This window comes from Carcharodon carcharias, chromosome 6, assembly GCF_017639515.1.
Source record: "Carcharodon carcharias isolate sCarCar2 chromosome 6, sCarCar2.pri, whole genome shotgun sequence".
Classification (NCBI taxonomy): domain Eukaryota; kingdom Metazoa; phylum Chordata; class Chondrichthyes; order Lamniformes; family Lamnidae; genus Carcharodon; species Carcharodon carcharias.
Genome location: NC_054472.1, coordinates 54,832,191 through 54,849,649, shown reverse-complemented (window position 1 = coordinate 54,849,649; position 17,459 = coordinate 54,832,191). Strand labels below are relative to the sequence as shown.

The window sequence follows — 17,459 nt, the reverse complement described above, 5'->3', positions numbered from 1 at the left end:
AAGATTTTTCTCCTGAGAAATAGTCTACCTTTGTCAGCTTAACATCCAAAACAGTAGGTATAGTACCAGACCACACGCCACTGGTTGTGAGGTCAAATCCCATCATGGCAAGTTGCATTGTTAGGAAGAGTGAGAAAATGAAAAAGTTTGTTTCACAATATAGATTAAGGAAAGGAAAAATTTTGAGATGGAATAGTTTGCACGCTACAGAAACAAGAAATAATATTGTTCCCTGAGTACAGACGTGCTCCAGATTGCAGATTTTAGATAGATTAATATATTGATCATTTGGATGAAAACTCCATAGATTCACAGGGCTGTTCTCTTTACTCAGGAGGGGAGGGGAGGGGAGGGGAGTGGGTTAAACGGTTAATCTTCCTTTGTGCTAAGTCAAAATAGTAACTTAACACTAAAATTATGTTTTAACATCAAATGAAGAGAAAAAAAAGTTAATCTGAAACACACCTGCAGAAAAGTAATTTGAATAAACTGAACTGCTGTATCACATATCCTGCTGCTGAATATTGAAAGGTAAGACCTCTAGCTTACTGAGTTTTACTTTGTATTCAAGCCACATAAAGAACACGACAAAGTGCTTTGTGTAGCTCAGATTTACAAGCCTTCTTCCCCGTTTCTGTTACCTACCTCCAGGAAATATGGGTGAATGGCATGATTCACAAATATTCTCTTCTGCAAGAAAATAGACAGCAATTATCATATATTTTGCTGACAAGACATAATTTCTATGAAAGAATAATTATCTGACCCCAAACCAATCATTTATTGAATCATACAGCCTAGGGGAAGGTCATTTGACTCATTGAATTTGTGCCAGCTCTTAAAAGAGCTATCTAGTTAGTCGCACTCCTCTGCTCAAATATTACTTGGTGTGAAATTCTTAAAATATATTCAGGACAACTTTTTGAGCCAGTACTTAGCAAGCCTAACGAGAAAAATGGCAGCTCTGGGCTTAGTTTTAGGAATGAGAAGCCTAGATAAAGAGTTTTCTTTTCATTCCTTCATGGTGTGTGTGTGTGTCACTGGCTAAGCCAGAATTTATTGCCCATCCCTCATTGCCTTTGAGAAAGTGGCGGTGAGCTGCCTTCTTGAACCATTGCAGTTCCTGTGGTGTAGGTACACCCACAGTGCTGTTCGGAAGGGAGTTCTAGGATTTTGATCCAGCAACAAGTGGAGGAACGGCAATATATTTCCATGTCAAGGTGGTGTGTGACTTGGAGGGGAATTTGCAGGTGGTAGTGTTCTCATGCATCTACTGCCCTTGTCCTTTTAGGTGGTAAAGGTCATGGGTTTGGAAAGTGCTGTCGAGGGAGCCTTGGCGAATTGCCGTAGTGCATCTTGTAGGTGGTACACACTACTGCCACTGTGCATCAGTGGTGGAGTGAGTGAATGCTTAAGGTGCTGGATGGGGTGCCAATCAAGTGGGCTGCTTTGTCTTGGATGGTGTCCAGTTTCTTGAATATGGTTGGTGTTGCACTCTTTCAAGCAAGTGGAGAGTATTCCATCACACTTATGCCTTGTGGATGGTGGAAAGGCTTTGGGGAGTCTGGAGGTGAATTACTTGCCGCAGAATTCCCAGCCTCTGACCTGCTCTTGTAGCCACAATGTTTATATGCATTTAAGAAAAGTCTTGGATATGCTTCTCAGGTGCAGTGACCTACAGGGCTATAAACCAAGTAGTGGAAGGTGGGATAGGCTGGATAGCTTTTTTCAGCCAGCATTGACAATGGACTGAATGGCCTCCTTCTGTGCCATAAATATTTCTAGGTTTCTCTGTCTCTGACACACTACAAATTTTTTCCTTTTTAAGTATGTATCCAAACCCTTTCTGAAATTTATAATTGCATCTACTTCAACCACCCTTTCGAGCAATACATGCTAGACCATTATAACTCTGTGCCAAAAAAAACATTTCTCCACTAATTATTTTGTCTATTACCTTAAATATGTATCCTTTGGTTAGCAAACCTTATGCCACTGGATGCTGTTTCTCCTTTTTACCCTGTCAAAACATTCCATAATTTTGACCTCCATTAAATCACTCCATAACCTTTTCTGCTCTAACAAACAATCTCAATTTTTCTAGTCTCTCCACATAACTGAAGTCCCACAGCCCTGGTATAATTTCAGCAAATCTCCTTTGCAACCTCTCCAAACCCTGGTTTCTATTGTTTGTAAATTGTGGTGCACAGAATTGGACAACACTACAGTTGAGGCATAACCAATGGTTTATGAAAGTTTAACATAACTTCTTTGTTTTTGTATTCTTCCTCTATTTATAGAACATTATCAACTTGTCATATCACCTTCAAAGATTTGAGAATGTATAGCTCCAGCTCTCGGATTCTGCATCCTCTTTAAAATTGTACCATTTCACTTATATTGCATCTCCTTATTCTTCCAAAAGGGACCATGTAACACTGCATATAAAATTTAATCTGCCATGTGTCTGCCCATTTCACCAGACTGTCTGGCCCTCCCTTAGTCTACTATTCTTATTACTATTATCAAGAAACTCAGAAATGTTGTAATCTGCAAACTTTGAAATTATGCTCTGTATAACCAAGTCCAGATAATTAAAACATAACAAAAAAGCTGTAGACCTAATACCGACATGTGGAAAAGCCCACTGTGTATTGCACTCCCTCTGAAGTACAGTCTTTACCACCACTCTTTGCTTTCTGTTCTTGTGCCACATTCATATCTTCTCTGCCACTTGTCCTTTAATTCCATGGGCTATAATTTAAAACATTAAAACCAGTAGAGACCCTGAGAAAGAAAGCTCCAAAAAAAAGTCAAATTCTACTCATAAAACCAGATTTCTAAATTTAACTGTACTGACCTCGATGTTTCCTCACTAGGGGAGCATTTACATTTTAACTTTGAACATATTTTATTGAAGGTTGAACAGCATGATGAGTCAGTGGTTATTCAGTGTGAAAATATAATCCCTCAAGGAATATTTCTATGGAAAAAGTCGAAATAACAACATTGACCATCAGCACAATTTTAATTCTAGCCTCGCTATAAGCGCAGCAACCTCTGTTGTATGGATAGACACAATTTTTTTTTTTACCATCAACGCAAACTCCTCTCAGCTGGGTTTTATGCATTTTTCTCAGCAACGTCAGACAATCAGAAACAATAATCTTTTTACAGCCCTCCCGCAGCAAAATCTGTAAGAAAAGATGAGTATAGCTAAAACAATACAAAACATAATGTTCTCTTCTCTAAGACAGTTGCCTATTAAGACATCAGCAGGCTGGGGTGTGTTGGGTGAGGGGGTCAAGAGAGGGATTGTGTATACTCTTGTCACAGAACAAAAACTACTGTTGAATATAAACCAAAGTGAGTATTCGCATTTATATAGAACTTATGTCCTTAAGGCACTCCAAAATGCTTTGCAGCTGTTTTGTGAGGAGTCACAGAGAAAACTGGCAGCTGGTTTGCATAAAACAAGGTGCCATAAACAACAAATAAGTTGAATAACCAGTTCATCAGTCTTAGTTGGTGCTGGTTGAGGGAAAGGACATTGATCAGGCACAGAGAAAATTCCCTGTTCTTCAGATAGTGCCATGGGGTCTTCTAAATCCACATGAACCACTGGGGGAGTGAGACGAGGGCTTAGTTTAACACCTCAACCAAAAAAAAGGTACCTCTGACAATTGCACTGAATTGTTACCCTAGGTTATGCATCATCCAGGCTTGAGCCAACAGCCTTTTGATTCAAAGGTAAATTGGCACGATACTGTACTAGTTTAAAGAAAAACAGGAAGCATGTGACAATCAGCTCAAAAGCACCTAATTTGTTAAAAACTTGCAAGAACTAAAATAGCATTCCTCACCACGGGCTCATCCAGTTGAAATTCAAACTTTATTATGGACTAGATAAATCCAAAACCATTCAAAAATGGAGTCACTTACAAAAAGACATTTGTTAAAACCTGCTATATTGCCTCATTCTTTACAAATGTCAGTATCTCCAATGAGATAAGATGACAACTGTTGTCCTAATGCACTGACTTGTTTGGAAACAGTGCTGCGATATTTATGAGGAGGCAGAGGGTGCAGATTGGCAGTGGGGGCAGTAGGGGAGGGAAGGCTGGTTGATTACATCAGAATATCGGAGTGGGGGGCTGGGAGGGGCACTCTTGCTCCTCCTGGCGCACAATCAGGACCATAAAAAGCAATAACCTCCTCGATCTGACTGTTCCATTCTACCCTCGGCTGTCGGACTTCCCAAACCCTTGGAAACCTATGTAGGTAGTATTAAATACAAATTACTGTCAAAATATCAGGAGTGAAGCCCTATTTACATGTTATAACTTGTGGGCACACCTCTCCACTGTAGGTTACTCAGACCCTCAGAAAGCCTCTGTGGTTAAAGTGAAAGGAGGTGGGTTCTGACCCATAAATTTAATTATTTAACTCTACACCCCCTCAGTTATACACTAAAGCTGAAACACCCTTCTGTCCTTACCAGCTTGTTTTTGGTTTTTCACAATATCTCATTGGGTTTAGCTAGTTATTGGCTGTGGAGGTCCTGTGGCACAGTGGTAGCATCCCTACCTCTGGGCCAGGTTCAGGTCCCACGCCAGAACTTGCTGGCCATGGAAAGAACATTCATGGCGCAGTTCAACGGACAGATAACCAGACACCTACCCACTAGTCCCCAAAGGAAAAAAAGTGTGTGCGTGAAGAAAAACTAAAAAAGTGAGTGGCTAAGACCCAGACAGATTAAGAAAGTCCCAGGTTTAATTCCTGGTTTGTGCTGAGGAACAATGGAGGGCAAAAAGTCTCTCCAAATTTCACTGTGTTCCCACCTCTCAGTCTCCTCTCCCAAACTCCATTGTAATTCCAGCTGCCAGTCTCCTCTCCCCATCCATCTGCATTCTTCAGGGTGTGCCAAAGCACTTCCCAATTGAAAATTTCTGAAAGTCAGTTGTGATTGTCATGAAGCCAATTTTACAATGCCTACAATCAGTTGCATGCAAAATGGTGGAATCCATTTAGGGAGCAGCAGCAGGGCATTTCAAAAACCATAATACAATCGGGCAGTGTCATCATGGTTTTATGAAAGAGAAATTGTGTTGACAAATTTATTAAGAGTTCTTTGAGGATGTACCAAGCAGGATGGTTAGAAGGGAATCAGTAGATATAGTGTACAAGATAAGAGCTCATGGTGTTGGTCACGATATATTAGCATGCATAGAGGATTGGCTAACTACCAGTATCAGGATAAATGGTTCATTTTCAGGTTGGCAAACTGTAACTAGCGGGGTGCCACAGGGATAAGTGTTGGGGCCTCAACTACTTAACAATCTACATTAATGACTTGGATGAAGGCACCGCGTATATTGTAAACAATTCAAAGATAGGTAGGGAAGCAAATTGTGAGGAGGATGCAGAGTCGGCAAAGGGATATAGATAGCTTAAAACAAAAACAGAATTACCTGGAAAAACTCAGCAGGTCTGGCAGCATCGGCGGAGAAGAAAAGAGTTGACGTTTCGAGTCCTCATGACCCTTCGACAGAACTTGCGTTCGAGTCCAAGAAAGAGTTGAAATATAAGCTGGTTTAAGGTGTGTGTGTGGGGGCGGAGAGATAGAGAGACAAAGAGGTGGAGGGGGGGGGGGGGGCGGTGTGGTTGTAGGGACAAACAAGCAGTGATAGAAGCAGATCATCAAAAGATGTCAACGACAATAGTACAATAGAACACATAGGTGTTAAAATTAAAGTTGGTGATATTATCTAAACGAATGTGCTAATTAAGAATGGATGGTAGGGCACTCAAGGTATAGCTCTAGTGGGGGTTTTTTTTTATATATAATGGAAATAGGTGGGAAAAGGAAAATCTTTATAATTTATTGGAAAAAAAAGGGAAGGGGGAAACAGAAAGGGGGTGGGGATGGGGGAGGGAGCTTACGACCTAAAGTTGTTGAATTCAATATTCAGTCCGGAAGGCTGTAAAGTCCCTAGTCGGAAGATGAGGTGTTGTTCCTCCAGTTTGCGTTGGGCTTCACTGGAACAATGCAGCAAGCCAAGGACAGACATGTGGGCAAGAGAGCAGGGTGGAGTGTTGAAATGGCAAGCGACAGGGAGGTTTGGGTCATTCTTGCGGACAGACCGCAGGCGTTCTGCAAAGCGGTCGCCCAGTTTACGTTTGGTCTCTCCAATGTAGAGGAGACCACATTGGGAGCAACGAATGCAGTAGACTAAGTTGGGGGAAATGCAAGTGAAATGCTGCTTCACTTGAAAGGAGTGTTTGGGACCTTGGACGGTGAGGAGAGAGGAAGTGAAGGGGCAGGTGTTGCATCTTTTGCGTGGGCATGGGGTGGTGCCATAGGAGGGGGTTGAGGAGTAGGGGGTGATGGAGGAGTGGACCAGGGTGTCCCGGAGGGAGCGATCCCTACGGAATGCCGATAAGGGGGGTGAAGGGAAGATGTGTTTGGTGGTGGCATCATGCTGGAGTTGGCGGAAATGGCGGAGGATGATCCTTTGAATGCGGAGGCTGGTGGGGTGATAAGTGAGGACAAGGGGGACCCTATCATGTTTCTGGGAGGGAGGAGAAGGCGTGAGGGCGGATGCGCGGGAGATGGGCCGGACACAGTTGAGGGCCCTGTCAACGACCGTGGGTGGAAAACCTCGGTTAAGGAAGAAGGAGGACATGTCAGAGGAACTGTTTTTGAATGTAGCATCATCGGAACAGATGCGACGGAGGCGAAGGAACTGAGAGAATGGGATGGAGTCCTTACAGGAAGCGGGGTGTGAGGAGCTGTAGTCGAGATAGCTGTGGGAGTCGGTGGGTTTGTAATGGATATTGGTGGACAGTCTATCACCAGAGATTGAGACAGAGAGGTCAAGGAAGGGAAGGGAAGTGTCAGAGATGGACCACGTGAAAATGATGGAGGGGTGGAGATTGGAAGCAAAATTAATAAATTTTTCCAAGTCCTGACGAGAGCATGAAGCGGCACCGAAGTAATCATCGATGTACCGGAGAAAGAGTTGTGGAAGGGGGCCGGAGTAGGACGGGGATTGTTCGGGCCCATCCACCACTACTCTCCTCCGTCTGGCTGAACTTGTTCTCACACTGAACAATTTCTCCTTCAACTCCTCTCACTTCCTCCAAATAAAAGGTGTGGCTATGGGTACCCGCATGGGCCCCAGCTATGCCTGTCTCTTTATGGGGTATGTGGAACATTCCTTGTTCCAGTCTTACTCTGGCCCCTTCCACAACTCTTTCTCCGGTACATTGATGATTACTTCGGTGCCGCTTCATGCTCTCGTCAGGACTTGGAAAAATTTATTAATTTTGCTTCCAATCTCCACCCCTCCATCATTTTCACGTGGTCCATCTCTGACACTTCCCTTCCCTTCCTTGACCTCTCTGTCTCAATCTCTGGTGATAGACTGTCCACCAATATCCATTACAAACCCACCGACTCCCACAGCTATCTCGACTACAGCTCCTCACACCCCGCTTCCTGTAAGGACTCCATCCCATTCTCTCAGTTCCTTCGCCTCCGTCGCATCTGTTCCGATGATGCTACATTCAAAAACAGTTCCTCTGACATGTCCTCCTTCTTCCTTAACCGAGGTTTTCCACCCACGGTCGTTGACAGGGCCCTCAACTGTGTTCGGCCCATCTCCCGCGCATCCGCCCTCATGCCTTCTCCTCCCTCCCAGAAACATGATAGGGTCCCCCTTGTCCTCACTTATCACCCCACCAGCCTCCGCATTCAAAGGATCATCCTCCGCCATTTCCGCCAACTCCAGCATGATGCCACCACCAAACACATCTTCCCTTCACCCCCCTTATCGGCATTCCGTAGGGATCGCTCCCTCCGGGACACCCTGGTCCACTCCTCCATCACCCCCTACTCCTCAACCCCCTCCTATGGCACCACCCCATGCCCACGCAAAAGATGCAACACCTGCCCCTTCACTTCCTCTCTCCTCACCGTCCAAGGTCCCAAACACTCCTTTCAAGTGAAGCAGCATTTCACTTGCATTTCCCCCAACTTAGTCTACTGCATTCGTTGCTCCCAATGTGGTCTCCTCTACATTGGAGAGACCAAACGTAAACTGGGCGACCGCTTTGCAGAACACCTGCGGCCTGTCCGCAAGAATGACCCAAACCTCCCTGTCGCTTGCCATTTCAACACTCCACCCTGCTCTCTTGCCCACATGTCTGTCCTTGGCTTGCTGCATTGTTCCAGTGAAGCCCAACGCAAACTGGAGGAACAACACCTCATCTTCCGACTAGGGACTTTACAGCCTTCCGGACTGAATATTGAATTCAACAACTTTAGGTCGTAAGCTCCCTCCCCCATCCCCACCCCCTTTCTGTTTCCCCCTTCCCTTTTTTTTTCCAATAAATTATAAAGATTTTCCTTTTCCCACCTATTTCCATTATATATAAAAAAAACCCCCACTAGAGCTATACCTTGAGTGCCCTACCATCCATTCTTAATTAGCACATTCGTTTAGATAATATCACCAACTTTAATTTTAACACCTATGTGTTCTATTGTACTATTGTCGTTGATATCTTTTGATGATCTGCTTCTATCACTGCTTGTTTGTCCCTACAACCACACCACCCCCCCTCCACCTCTTTGTCTCTCTATCTCTCCGCCCCCACACACACACCTTAAACCAGCTTATATTTCAACTCTTTCTTGGACTCGAACGCAAGTTCTGTCGAAGGGTCATGAGGACTCGAAACGTCAACTCTTTTCTTCTCCGCCGATGCTGCCAGACCTGCTGAGTTTTTCCAGGTAATTCTGTTTTTGTTTTGGATTTCCAGCATCCGCAGTTTTTTTGTTTTTATAGATAGCTTAATTGAGTGGACAAGAAACTGGCAGATAGAACATAATGTGGGGAAGTGTGAAGTTGTCTATTATGGTGGGAAGAACAGAAAAGCAGAATACTATTTAAATGGAGAGAGACTGCAGAATGCTGCATTAGAGGGATATGGGTGTCCTCATAAGTGAATCACCAAAAGTTATCATACAGATACAACAATGATGTGGAAGGCAAATGGAAAGCTGGTCTTTATTGCAAGGGGCATGGAGTATAAAAGTAGGGAAGTCTTGCTACAACTGTACGGGGTATTGGTGAGACCACACCTGGGGAAAAATTTTCCCTCTGTTTGGGGTGGGGGGGGTGGAGAGTGTGGGAATGGGCACGGGTGGGCACACCTCCAATCGGCACCCCCAGTTGGGGGTGCACCACCATTTTACGTGGGCAGGCCAATTAAGGCCCACCTAGCGTGAAGTTCACCAGGGAGCACTATGTGCTCTCTGTGCGGGCAGGGGGGAATTCCCTCAGCTGGGAGTGCGCTCTTTCGTGCATGTGCGCGAAAGAGCGCACAGATCTCCCTGAGGCAAAGTGTTGCCTCAGGGAGATCAGCTCCGATTTAAAAGTTTTATTAAACGTGTTTAAAAATTTTCCCTGCCATGTCCCCTCGTGTGACACTGTCACATGAGTTGGGACATGTCCATAAGTTTTATTGAAACCTTTTTTAAGATTTAAATACCCTCATGAAACCTCATCTCGCCCATGGATGAGGTTTCATGCTTTTTCCGAAGCTCGCTAGGGTAGCCAGCCTAGGTCCATTAACGACCTTAATTACTTTCTCAATGGCCTCAATAGGCCATTGACAGGTCATTGGGCACGCAGCTGACTCAGCTGTGCCCCTGCCAACCTGAAAATGGAAATGATGCGGGGTGATGTTGGGAGTTCCACCCGACGTCATCCTGTGTCATTTTACGTGTTGGCAAGAGGGCTCCGCCTCCGCTCACCGACCGGAAGATCCTGCCCCTGGAGTACTGTGTACATTTTGGTCTTCTTACTTAAGGAGGGATATACTTGCATCGGAGGCAGCACAGGGTACGTTCACTAGGTTAATTCCTCGGAAGAAGGGTTTGTCTTATGAGGAAAGGTTGAACAGATTAGGTTTATATTCCTTGGAGTTTAGAAGAATGAGATCTTATTGAAACATATAAGATTCTGAAAGGCTTGACAGGGTAGATGCTGAAGAGGATGTTTCCCCTTGCAGGGAAATCTAGAACTAGGAGGCACAGTTCAAAAATAAGGGGCCACCCACTTAAGATGGAGATGAGGGGGAATTTCTTTTCTCAGAGGGTTGTTAATCTTTGGAATTCTCTACCCAAGAATGGGGTCATTGAATATGTTCAAGGCTGAGTTAGACAGATTTTTGATCTATAAGGGAATCAGGGTTTATCAGGGGTAGGCAGGAAAGTGGAGTTAAGGCCACATTCAGATCAGCCATGATCTTATTGAATGGCAGAGCAAGTTTGAGGGGCCGAATGGTCTACTTCTGCTCCTATTTTTTTATGTTCTTATAGAATAAATACTTGGTTAGATTTACAATGAGAATGGAAAACTTGGCTTTGGAACAAACATAGGTAAAATTTCCACAGGGCTTCTCGGCATCAAATATCTCAATTTCAGTGGAAGACTGGTGGAAACCAAACAGCTTTGGCATCACCAGCCATTTTACTCTGTTTCTCTGAGGGATCTGCTGATATTCAGCCAAAGTTAACTGCAAGGAATGAGAAGAACTCCTGTGGAAATTCTACCCAATGCTATTTTTGCTCCTTTTTCTCCAACCCACTACCTCCCCCATTGAAACTGACCTGCAAGTTATAATCTTGAAGGATCTTCACTAGTGAATCACGCAGGTTAGGGATCTCCATGCCTTCCTTTATTCGGTAGATCAAGAGGATAGGGTCAACATGGGTCCCAATATTGTTCAACAGTCCAGTTATAAATGCTGTGGGGGTAGAAGCAAAGCTCTTGTTAGCAGGCAGTTTCAGCTACTGGACCAATGCACAATATTTGTGTACCAGCCAATTGCAAATCAACGTCTTACCTAAGTGCTGAATTCCAACCTCTCAGGTCCCATCCTATCCTGTAGTACGTTAGTGTATTTAAAGTGATGAAACATCTTAAAGACTTGTTTAAAAACCACAATTAGCAACTGTTTGGAATAATACCATAATTCCCATTTTCCTCAAATGTAGCCAAAGCAAGGAAGGTCATCAGCAATCAGCCAAATCTAAATCAGACACTAAGTTAAACCTGTCTCACAAAAGTTTGATTTAGAAGTTTGCTATAGTCAATTGGCACCCAGTGACCAAAAGAGGGGCAACCCCAATCTTGCTACCTATTTATACTTAGCTTGCTTTACTCACAAGCAAGTCTAGGCATTCAGAATTCTGCATAATCGTACATACGTTTTATCTGAATGGGTCATGGTATAAGAGCATTTGATCTGAGGGATTCTAGTTATACCATGATCAGTCCAATTACACAAATTTCAGGTGACAATAAAATCCTGTGTTTCAGAAAACTTGAATAGGCACTTGTGGTCTCAAAGTTATTTACTGATTACATCCAAATTAATGGAAAGCAGAGTGAATGAGAACCTACCACATCAACGCATGTCACAATGCATTTGACCATAATTTCACTTTGAGAGCAAATTAGCTAACTTGACAGGTTTAATGCTCAGAAATAGGATTTTTGATGTACATCATTGCAATTGTTACAGCCTTTCATAGGTTATAACATTGTAGCCCAGCAAACTAAGCAGGCAACTTCCTCGGAGGAGCCAACCATCTGAGAATGATAGTTGGACAAGCCTCTTATTTTTTTGTGCATCCCCTCAGGAAATCAATTTACTCGCAGTTTAATTTTCACCAAAGGTCTGGCGAATATTATCTCAGAGATGACACTAACCATTACTGTAATGAACTTCAAATCTAAAAGACAAGCAGAGGAGAGAGGTAGGTTAAGTTAAGATATTTAGAGAGTGTTCCAGAGTTTAGTAATTCCATCATTGATGAGGATAGTGGGTTGGGCAGGCGATATGCACCGAGTTGGAGAACGTTGCAGAGGTTAGCTCAGCAGATCATGCAGGAAAAGAAGTTAAAGGGGAATGAAGCCAGGAAGGAATAGGAATTAAACAAATACAAAGTTTTCAGTTGTGGTATGGTGTTATTTTTCATCACTCAGTATAAGAAACCATAAGTTATGCTAAGGGTAGAAAATACATCTTGAAAGGCTGCCACGACTGAAGAGATCATGAGAACAAAGTTAGAAACTAAGGTAATGTTTTTTTCTCCCATAATTTTTTGAACTTTATAGAGTTTATTAAGTTTGGGCAATTCAGTCTTGACTATGTAGCATTTATTAGTGGCTTGAGGCTGACCTACAATTGGCCTTATAAAAGTTGCCATATTATCATGGACATAAATTGTGATTAATTTCTTCTTAGATAGCAATGAATTTAAAAAGTGAAGACAAAAAAGATAAAATTGCACCGAACAAAAATCACTTGATAAATCTGTTTTCTTCACAGTAGTATAATGAGCTAATAATAGGTACCAAGCCAAAGCACGCAACAACAGGACAGGAGACCATTAACCTGATCAGAGGAGTGGATTTAAGGACCATCTTAAAGGAAGAGAATGAGGTACACAGTTAGAGAAGTATAGGGAGGGAATTCTAGAGATTTGGGCTTCAGCAACTGAAGGCATGACCTTGAATGCTGCTATGAAGGGAGTGGGGATGCACAGAAGTCCAACAACGGGGTACGAGAGAGTTTTTTTGGGAGGGGCAGAGGGGTTGTTTCAGCAGCTGTATGAGAGTACAGAAGTAGGGGAGGGCGAGGATGTGAAGGAACTTATAGAAGGGATAAAAATTCTAAATTGGTGAAGTTAGGAACTGGGAGTCAATTTGGTTATCAAGCTCATGGGTGATGGGAACGTGAGACTTGGCGAGTTAGGATTCAGGCAGATGATGTTAGGAAGATCTGAAGTTCACATGGTAGGTGAGAGCTCGGCCAAGAGGGTATTGTAATAGTTCAGTCTCGAAATGAGAGATTGAGCAGTTGATGGGGTGAGGGAGGAGTGATGTTATGGAGATGGAAGTAGGCACTCTTTAATGGAAAGGATAAGGGATCAGAAGTTCAGTGTTGAATAGAATGTTAAGGTTGTAAATCATTTGGTTCAATATGACACAGTGACTGAAGGGGGCGAAGGGTCAATTAGAAGGGAACAGGTTTGTGACGGGGCCTGAAGATGATGGCTTTTGATCTTCCTAATGTTGAACAAGAAGAAACAGGCTAATACAAGACTGGGTGTTAGGCAAGCAAATGATCAACACAGAGGCAGTAGAGGGATCATAAGAGATGATAGAAACACGCTGCTGCGGTTTTATTAGTGCAATTGTGCAAACTGACCACATGTCTTTGGGTGATATCCCCATAGGACAGCACATAGCTGAGAAAGTGGAGGGGCCAAGGATACATTCTTGGGGAACTGCAGAAGTGACAGCACAGTGGAGATTGAGAAACCATTTGTGGAGATGTTCTGGATAGATAAGAATGGAATCAAGGGTAGTCCCACTGTACTAGACAATGGAGGTGAGGCCATGGAGGAGAATACTTGTGATTAATTGCATCATAAACTGCAGACAGGTTGAGAAGGCGAGGAGGAAATGTACCATGATCACAGTCACTTAGAATGTAACTTGTGACTTTAATTAGGGTTGTTTCAGTACTGTGGAAGAGACAGAAACCTGATTGGAAAGATTTAAGCGTGGAGTTGCATGAGCAATGGGCACACATTTGGGAGACAGCATCCCCAAGGCCTTGAGAGTAAAGGAAGATTGGAAATGTGGTGGTGGTTTGCAACAACATGGAGGGGTCGAGGATATATTTTCTGAGGGGAGGATACCATTTATACTATCAGCCAGCATGGGGCCCAGGGACATAATCTGGGTGGTCTGCAGTTTAGTGGGAATATTGCCAAAGGATCAAGAGGTGGGTCTCATGGACAAGATGAGTTCAGAAAGGGCATGAGGGAAAATGGAAATCTGAAGAACGACCCTGTTTACTGCTTCTTCACTTTCCCCCTTGTCCACTAAGTGGGAGAGTTTGGCTTGGTGGAAAGGAGAAAGAAAAGAAGCAAAGTCTCAAAGTTACTTATAAAGAAATCCATGAGTCCTTCACACTTATTGTTGGTGAGGATGGAGGGGGTCAGGGAGAGGAGGTTTAAACAGACAATTGGTAGAGGATAAAAGTAAGCAGTTTGACCTACTCTCCAGGAGATCCTGGAGTCCAGTATTGACAGAGGAGAGTGAGGACCTGACTATGTTTGATGTGGGTCCATCCAGATCTGGTGATGGATGGCTAAACCAGTTGTGCACCACACACAACCTTGAACTTGAGGCCATGACAAAGGGGAACAAACAGGACAGGAGTGATTGAAAGTTTTACTTGGGTGGCAAAGTTGGAGATGAAGGAATGATTGAGCAGATTGACATTTACACAAGTGGTAATGGAAGGCCCAAAGGTTAGGCATTGGGAGTTTGAAAGGCCATTGTAAATGCCTTAACAGGTTTTGGCACATAAGCAAAGTGAGTTGTTGAATATCAGAAATGTCCAACAGTGCTAATGTTTTAAGGCAATTTACATACGTGGCTTGTCAATGGAATGGGAGATAAGGTCCTCCCATAGTTCAGCATCATCTTGCTCCTTAGCAAACTCAATAGCCTTGTCTACATCTTGCAGCTCCTCAGTTATCATCTGGAGTGCACGCCGGCTATTACCCATTCTACCTGTATGAGAAAAGAAAGCATTAGATTTCAGTTGTGGAGAGATGCAATCACCAACCCCAAAATTTTATTCATTCTGCTCCAATAGGAATGACAGCGGGGTAGATTTTAAAACTTATAACATTGGGAGGAAAATACGTAATAGCAGATTGACGCCCTACTTACATGCCAGGCTGATTTTCCTTTCTACTGACTTCTAAGGAAAAAAAATGATAGCAAAGAAACCAAGGACGTCAGACAACCATCTCTCTAACACAAGATATTCTGAGTATTCTTCCAGCTTTCTAAGTTACTCCTCATTTTAATATCCAAAGACTTGGCGATTTTTGCTACAACAATCAGATATTTGCACAACTGAGTTAGTAGTGGGCATTTTCACCGGTGGTTTAAAAGTTCGGTTGAAGAGTGGGTCTAATCTGGTCCTTGAACTGCACAGCTCCAAAAGGGACAGTTAAATTGGTAAATTTTCTGGGTGTGTAAATGGCTAATGAATTTCAATGTCAATGTGCATTATGGTAGTAGAAATAAGGAGGCCACATACGCCTGGGAAAATAAAAACCTAAGGTGCAAAGAGCTGCAAAAGGGTCAAGGATTACAGGTTCACAAATCATGAAAGGGATCAAATAAAACAGAAAATGCTGGAAATGCTCAGCAAGTCTGGCAGCATCATTAGAAAGAGAAACAGACACGCTTCAGGTCGATGACCTTCCATCAGATGGCTGACAGCTTTCGTGGGGGTAGGGGGGTGAGGGGGTGGGACTTCCTCCCCAGATGAATTAACAGGGCAAGGCTGTAGGGCAGCCGTCCAGAGGGGACCGGGGGCTGAGCTTCGAAGACAGGGCCGGGAACCTTGCCACCCGTTCAATTTTGGTTGATATTACAAAAAGGTTAGAGAAGTATTGGAGAAAAAGGATGCCACCAGAACAGAGAGGATATAGCTATCAGGACAAGACTGAACAAATTGGGGCTCTTTTCTCTAAAAAATAGAGAAGGATCAAGGGTACCCTAACAGAAGGTTTTAAAGTCATGAGGAGTTCAATAGGGTAGATTTAGAGAAGATGTTTCCAATTGTGAAGAAGGCTAAAACCAAGGGCCATAAATGCAAGATAATCACTAATGCATTCTATGAGGAATTCAGGAGAAACTTTGTTGTTCAAGAGTGGTGAGAATGTGGAACTCCCTACACATAGATCGGTTGAGGTGATAAGCATACTGTAAATGCACTTAAGGGGAAGTTGGATGAATACTTGAGGGAGAAAGGAATAGAAGGATATATCGATGCGGTGAGATGAAGTAAAATGGAAGGAGGCTTGTATAGAGCATAAGCACCAGCACAGACTGTTTGGGCCAAATGGTCTGTTTCTACACTGCAAACTCCACGTAATTCCTCTAACCCGCTGGCCACAGACCTCATTGACTAGAAGGCGACACTGGGGAAACAAAGTTGAAAGAAAAAGGCTTTTAATGAAACAAGTTAAGTAAAGAAGTCATCTGTAGCTTTGTGACTCTGTCAGTCTGGTTTCCGGTCCTCCTGGCTGCAACCTGAATTCTCCCACTCCCCATGACTCAGGTGTTTCAGGGCGAGCCAAGTCCCAGCAACCAACCAGCTATTTTGTTGACAATGACTCTGGTGGTGCAGAAGCTGATCGGGGTGACACTGGGCTTTGTGGAAGGTGCTCAGTGCATGGGCTTGAACAGGTAGGCAAAGCCTCAGTTAAATACTGCATCTGAAAGATGGCACCTTCGGTGATGCTGCACTCCCTCGACAATATGCTGTAATGTCACAGCCTACATTGCACAACTTGAACACTCAACCTGTTAACTTGGTGCGAACTAAGACAATCTGACAGGCTGAAATTCTCACCCTATAAGCCCTTAATGATTCGGCAACCTGTAGGAAGTTTCTCAAGGCAGTCCCAAATAGTGGGCACCTTCCTGCTAATGCAATTTGCCCACTATACACGTTGGGCAGTAAATCCATGACAGGTTGCAGCATGTGACAGCTCCTATAGTTAACAGTGTGAACAGCTGATTGATGCGAGGACGTGCATTAGCATGGAAAAAAATTCTGAAATGTGAAACATATGTAAAGTAAACCATTAGTTATCTGATGGTTGGCTTGGTGCTGCAGAATTAATTTCTGTGCATTCCCCTTGTTGCACAGTTGGACCTTTGGAAGTCAGTGTCTCCACTGGTGCTCCATCTTTTTGGCTTGTGTCTTCCCCTCCTACTGCTGCCTCCCTCACACACCGGCATCCCCCACCCTGGCCCGTCCATCCCCTCAGCCTGAGCCAGGTCCCAGCCCCAACTCGTGCCACTGCTGCTGAGCTTGGATGAGCATCACTGAGTGAGGCCTCGCGCTGCTTGTAGCTATCCTGCTTTTCCTCACGTAGGTTGGGCTCAGCGTCAGGCCATTGATGGAGATTTCCAGCCGGCAGAGCTGCTGGCCAAGTCCAAGTTAAATGCTACGTGTGGATGTCTCGACTGCATGACGAATTTTTATTACCGCACAAACCAAAAAACAGTATGATGCTTTCATAATTTAATTGTGGGGAATCGCCTGAGCAGAATACAGGCATGAAAATCAACCTAACTAGGTGACAATCAGCCCAGATTTCTGAATTACCAATCTCTGTCGCTTTATAAAGTAGCCCCTCGGATTGGCTCACAAAGTGAATCTTTGGTTGTGCGCACATTCCCCCATTGAGACAAGTCTGGAACATCACTGAGGGGTTGGTGTGGAGGAGAGGCCTATGGGCGAAATTGTTGCGCTAAATTCAAAGGGGAGAATTT

At 43.8% G+C, this 17,459-nt stretch overlaps 1 protein-coding gene across 2 annotated transcripts in view; it reads right to left on the bottom strand.

Moving 5' to 3' along the window:
- The window catches only part of vps41 (VPS41 subunit of HOPS complex), a 255,020-nt gene that overhangs the window by 12,126 nt on the left and 225,435 nt on the right, over positions 1-17,459 (bottom strand). Inside the window, exons 24-27 of one of the 2 annotated variants that reach the window (XM_041189684.1) lie at positions 14,529-14,669; positions 10,682-10,818; positions 3,095-3,194; positions 646-690 (exon numbers count right to left, since the gene is read on the bottom strand). In XM_041189684.1, the coding sequence (XP_041045618.1) occupies positions 646-690; positions 3,095-3,194; positions 10,682-10,818; positions 14,529-14,669 (423 nt within the window). The remainder of the gene's footprint in view (positions 1-645; positions 691-3,094; positions 3,195-10,681; positions 10,819-14,528; positions 14,670-17,459) is intronic. The other variant, XM_041189685.1, reaches the window with a different exon arrangement.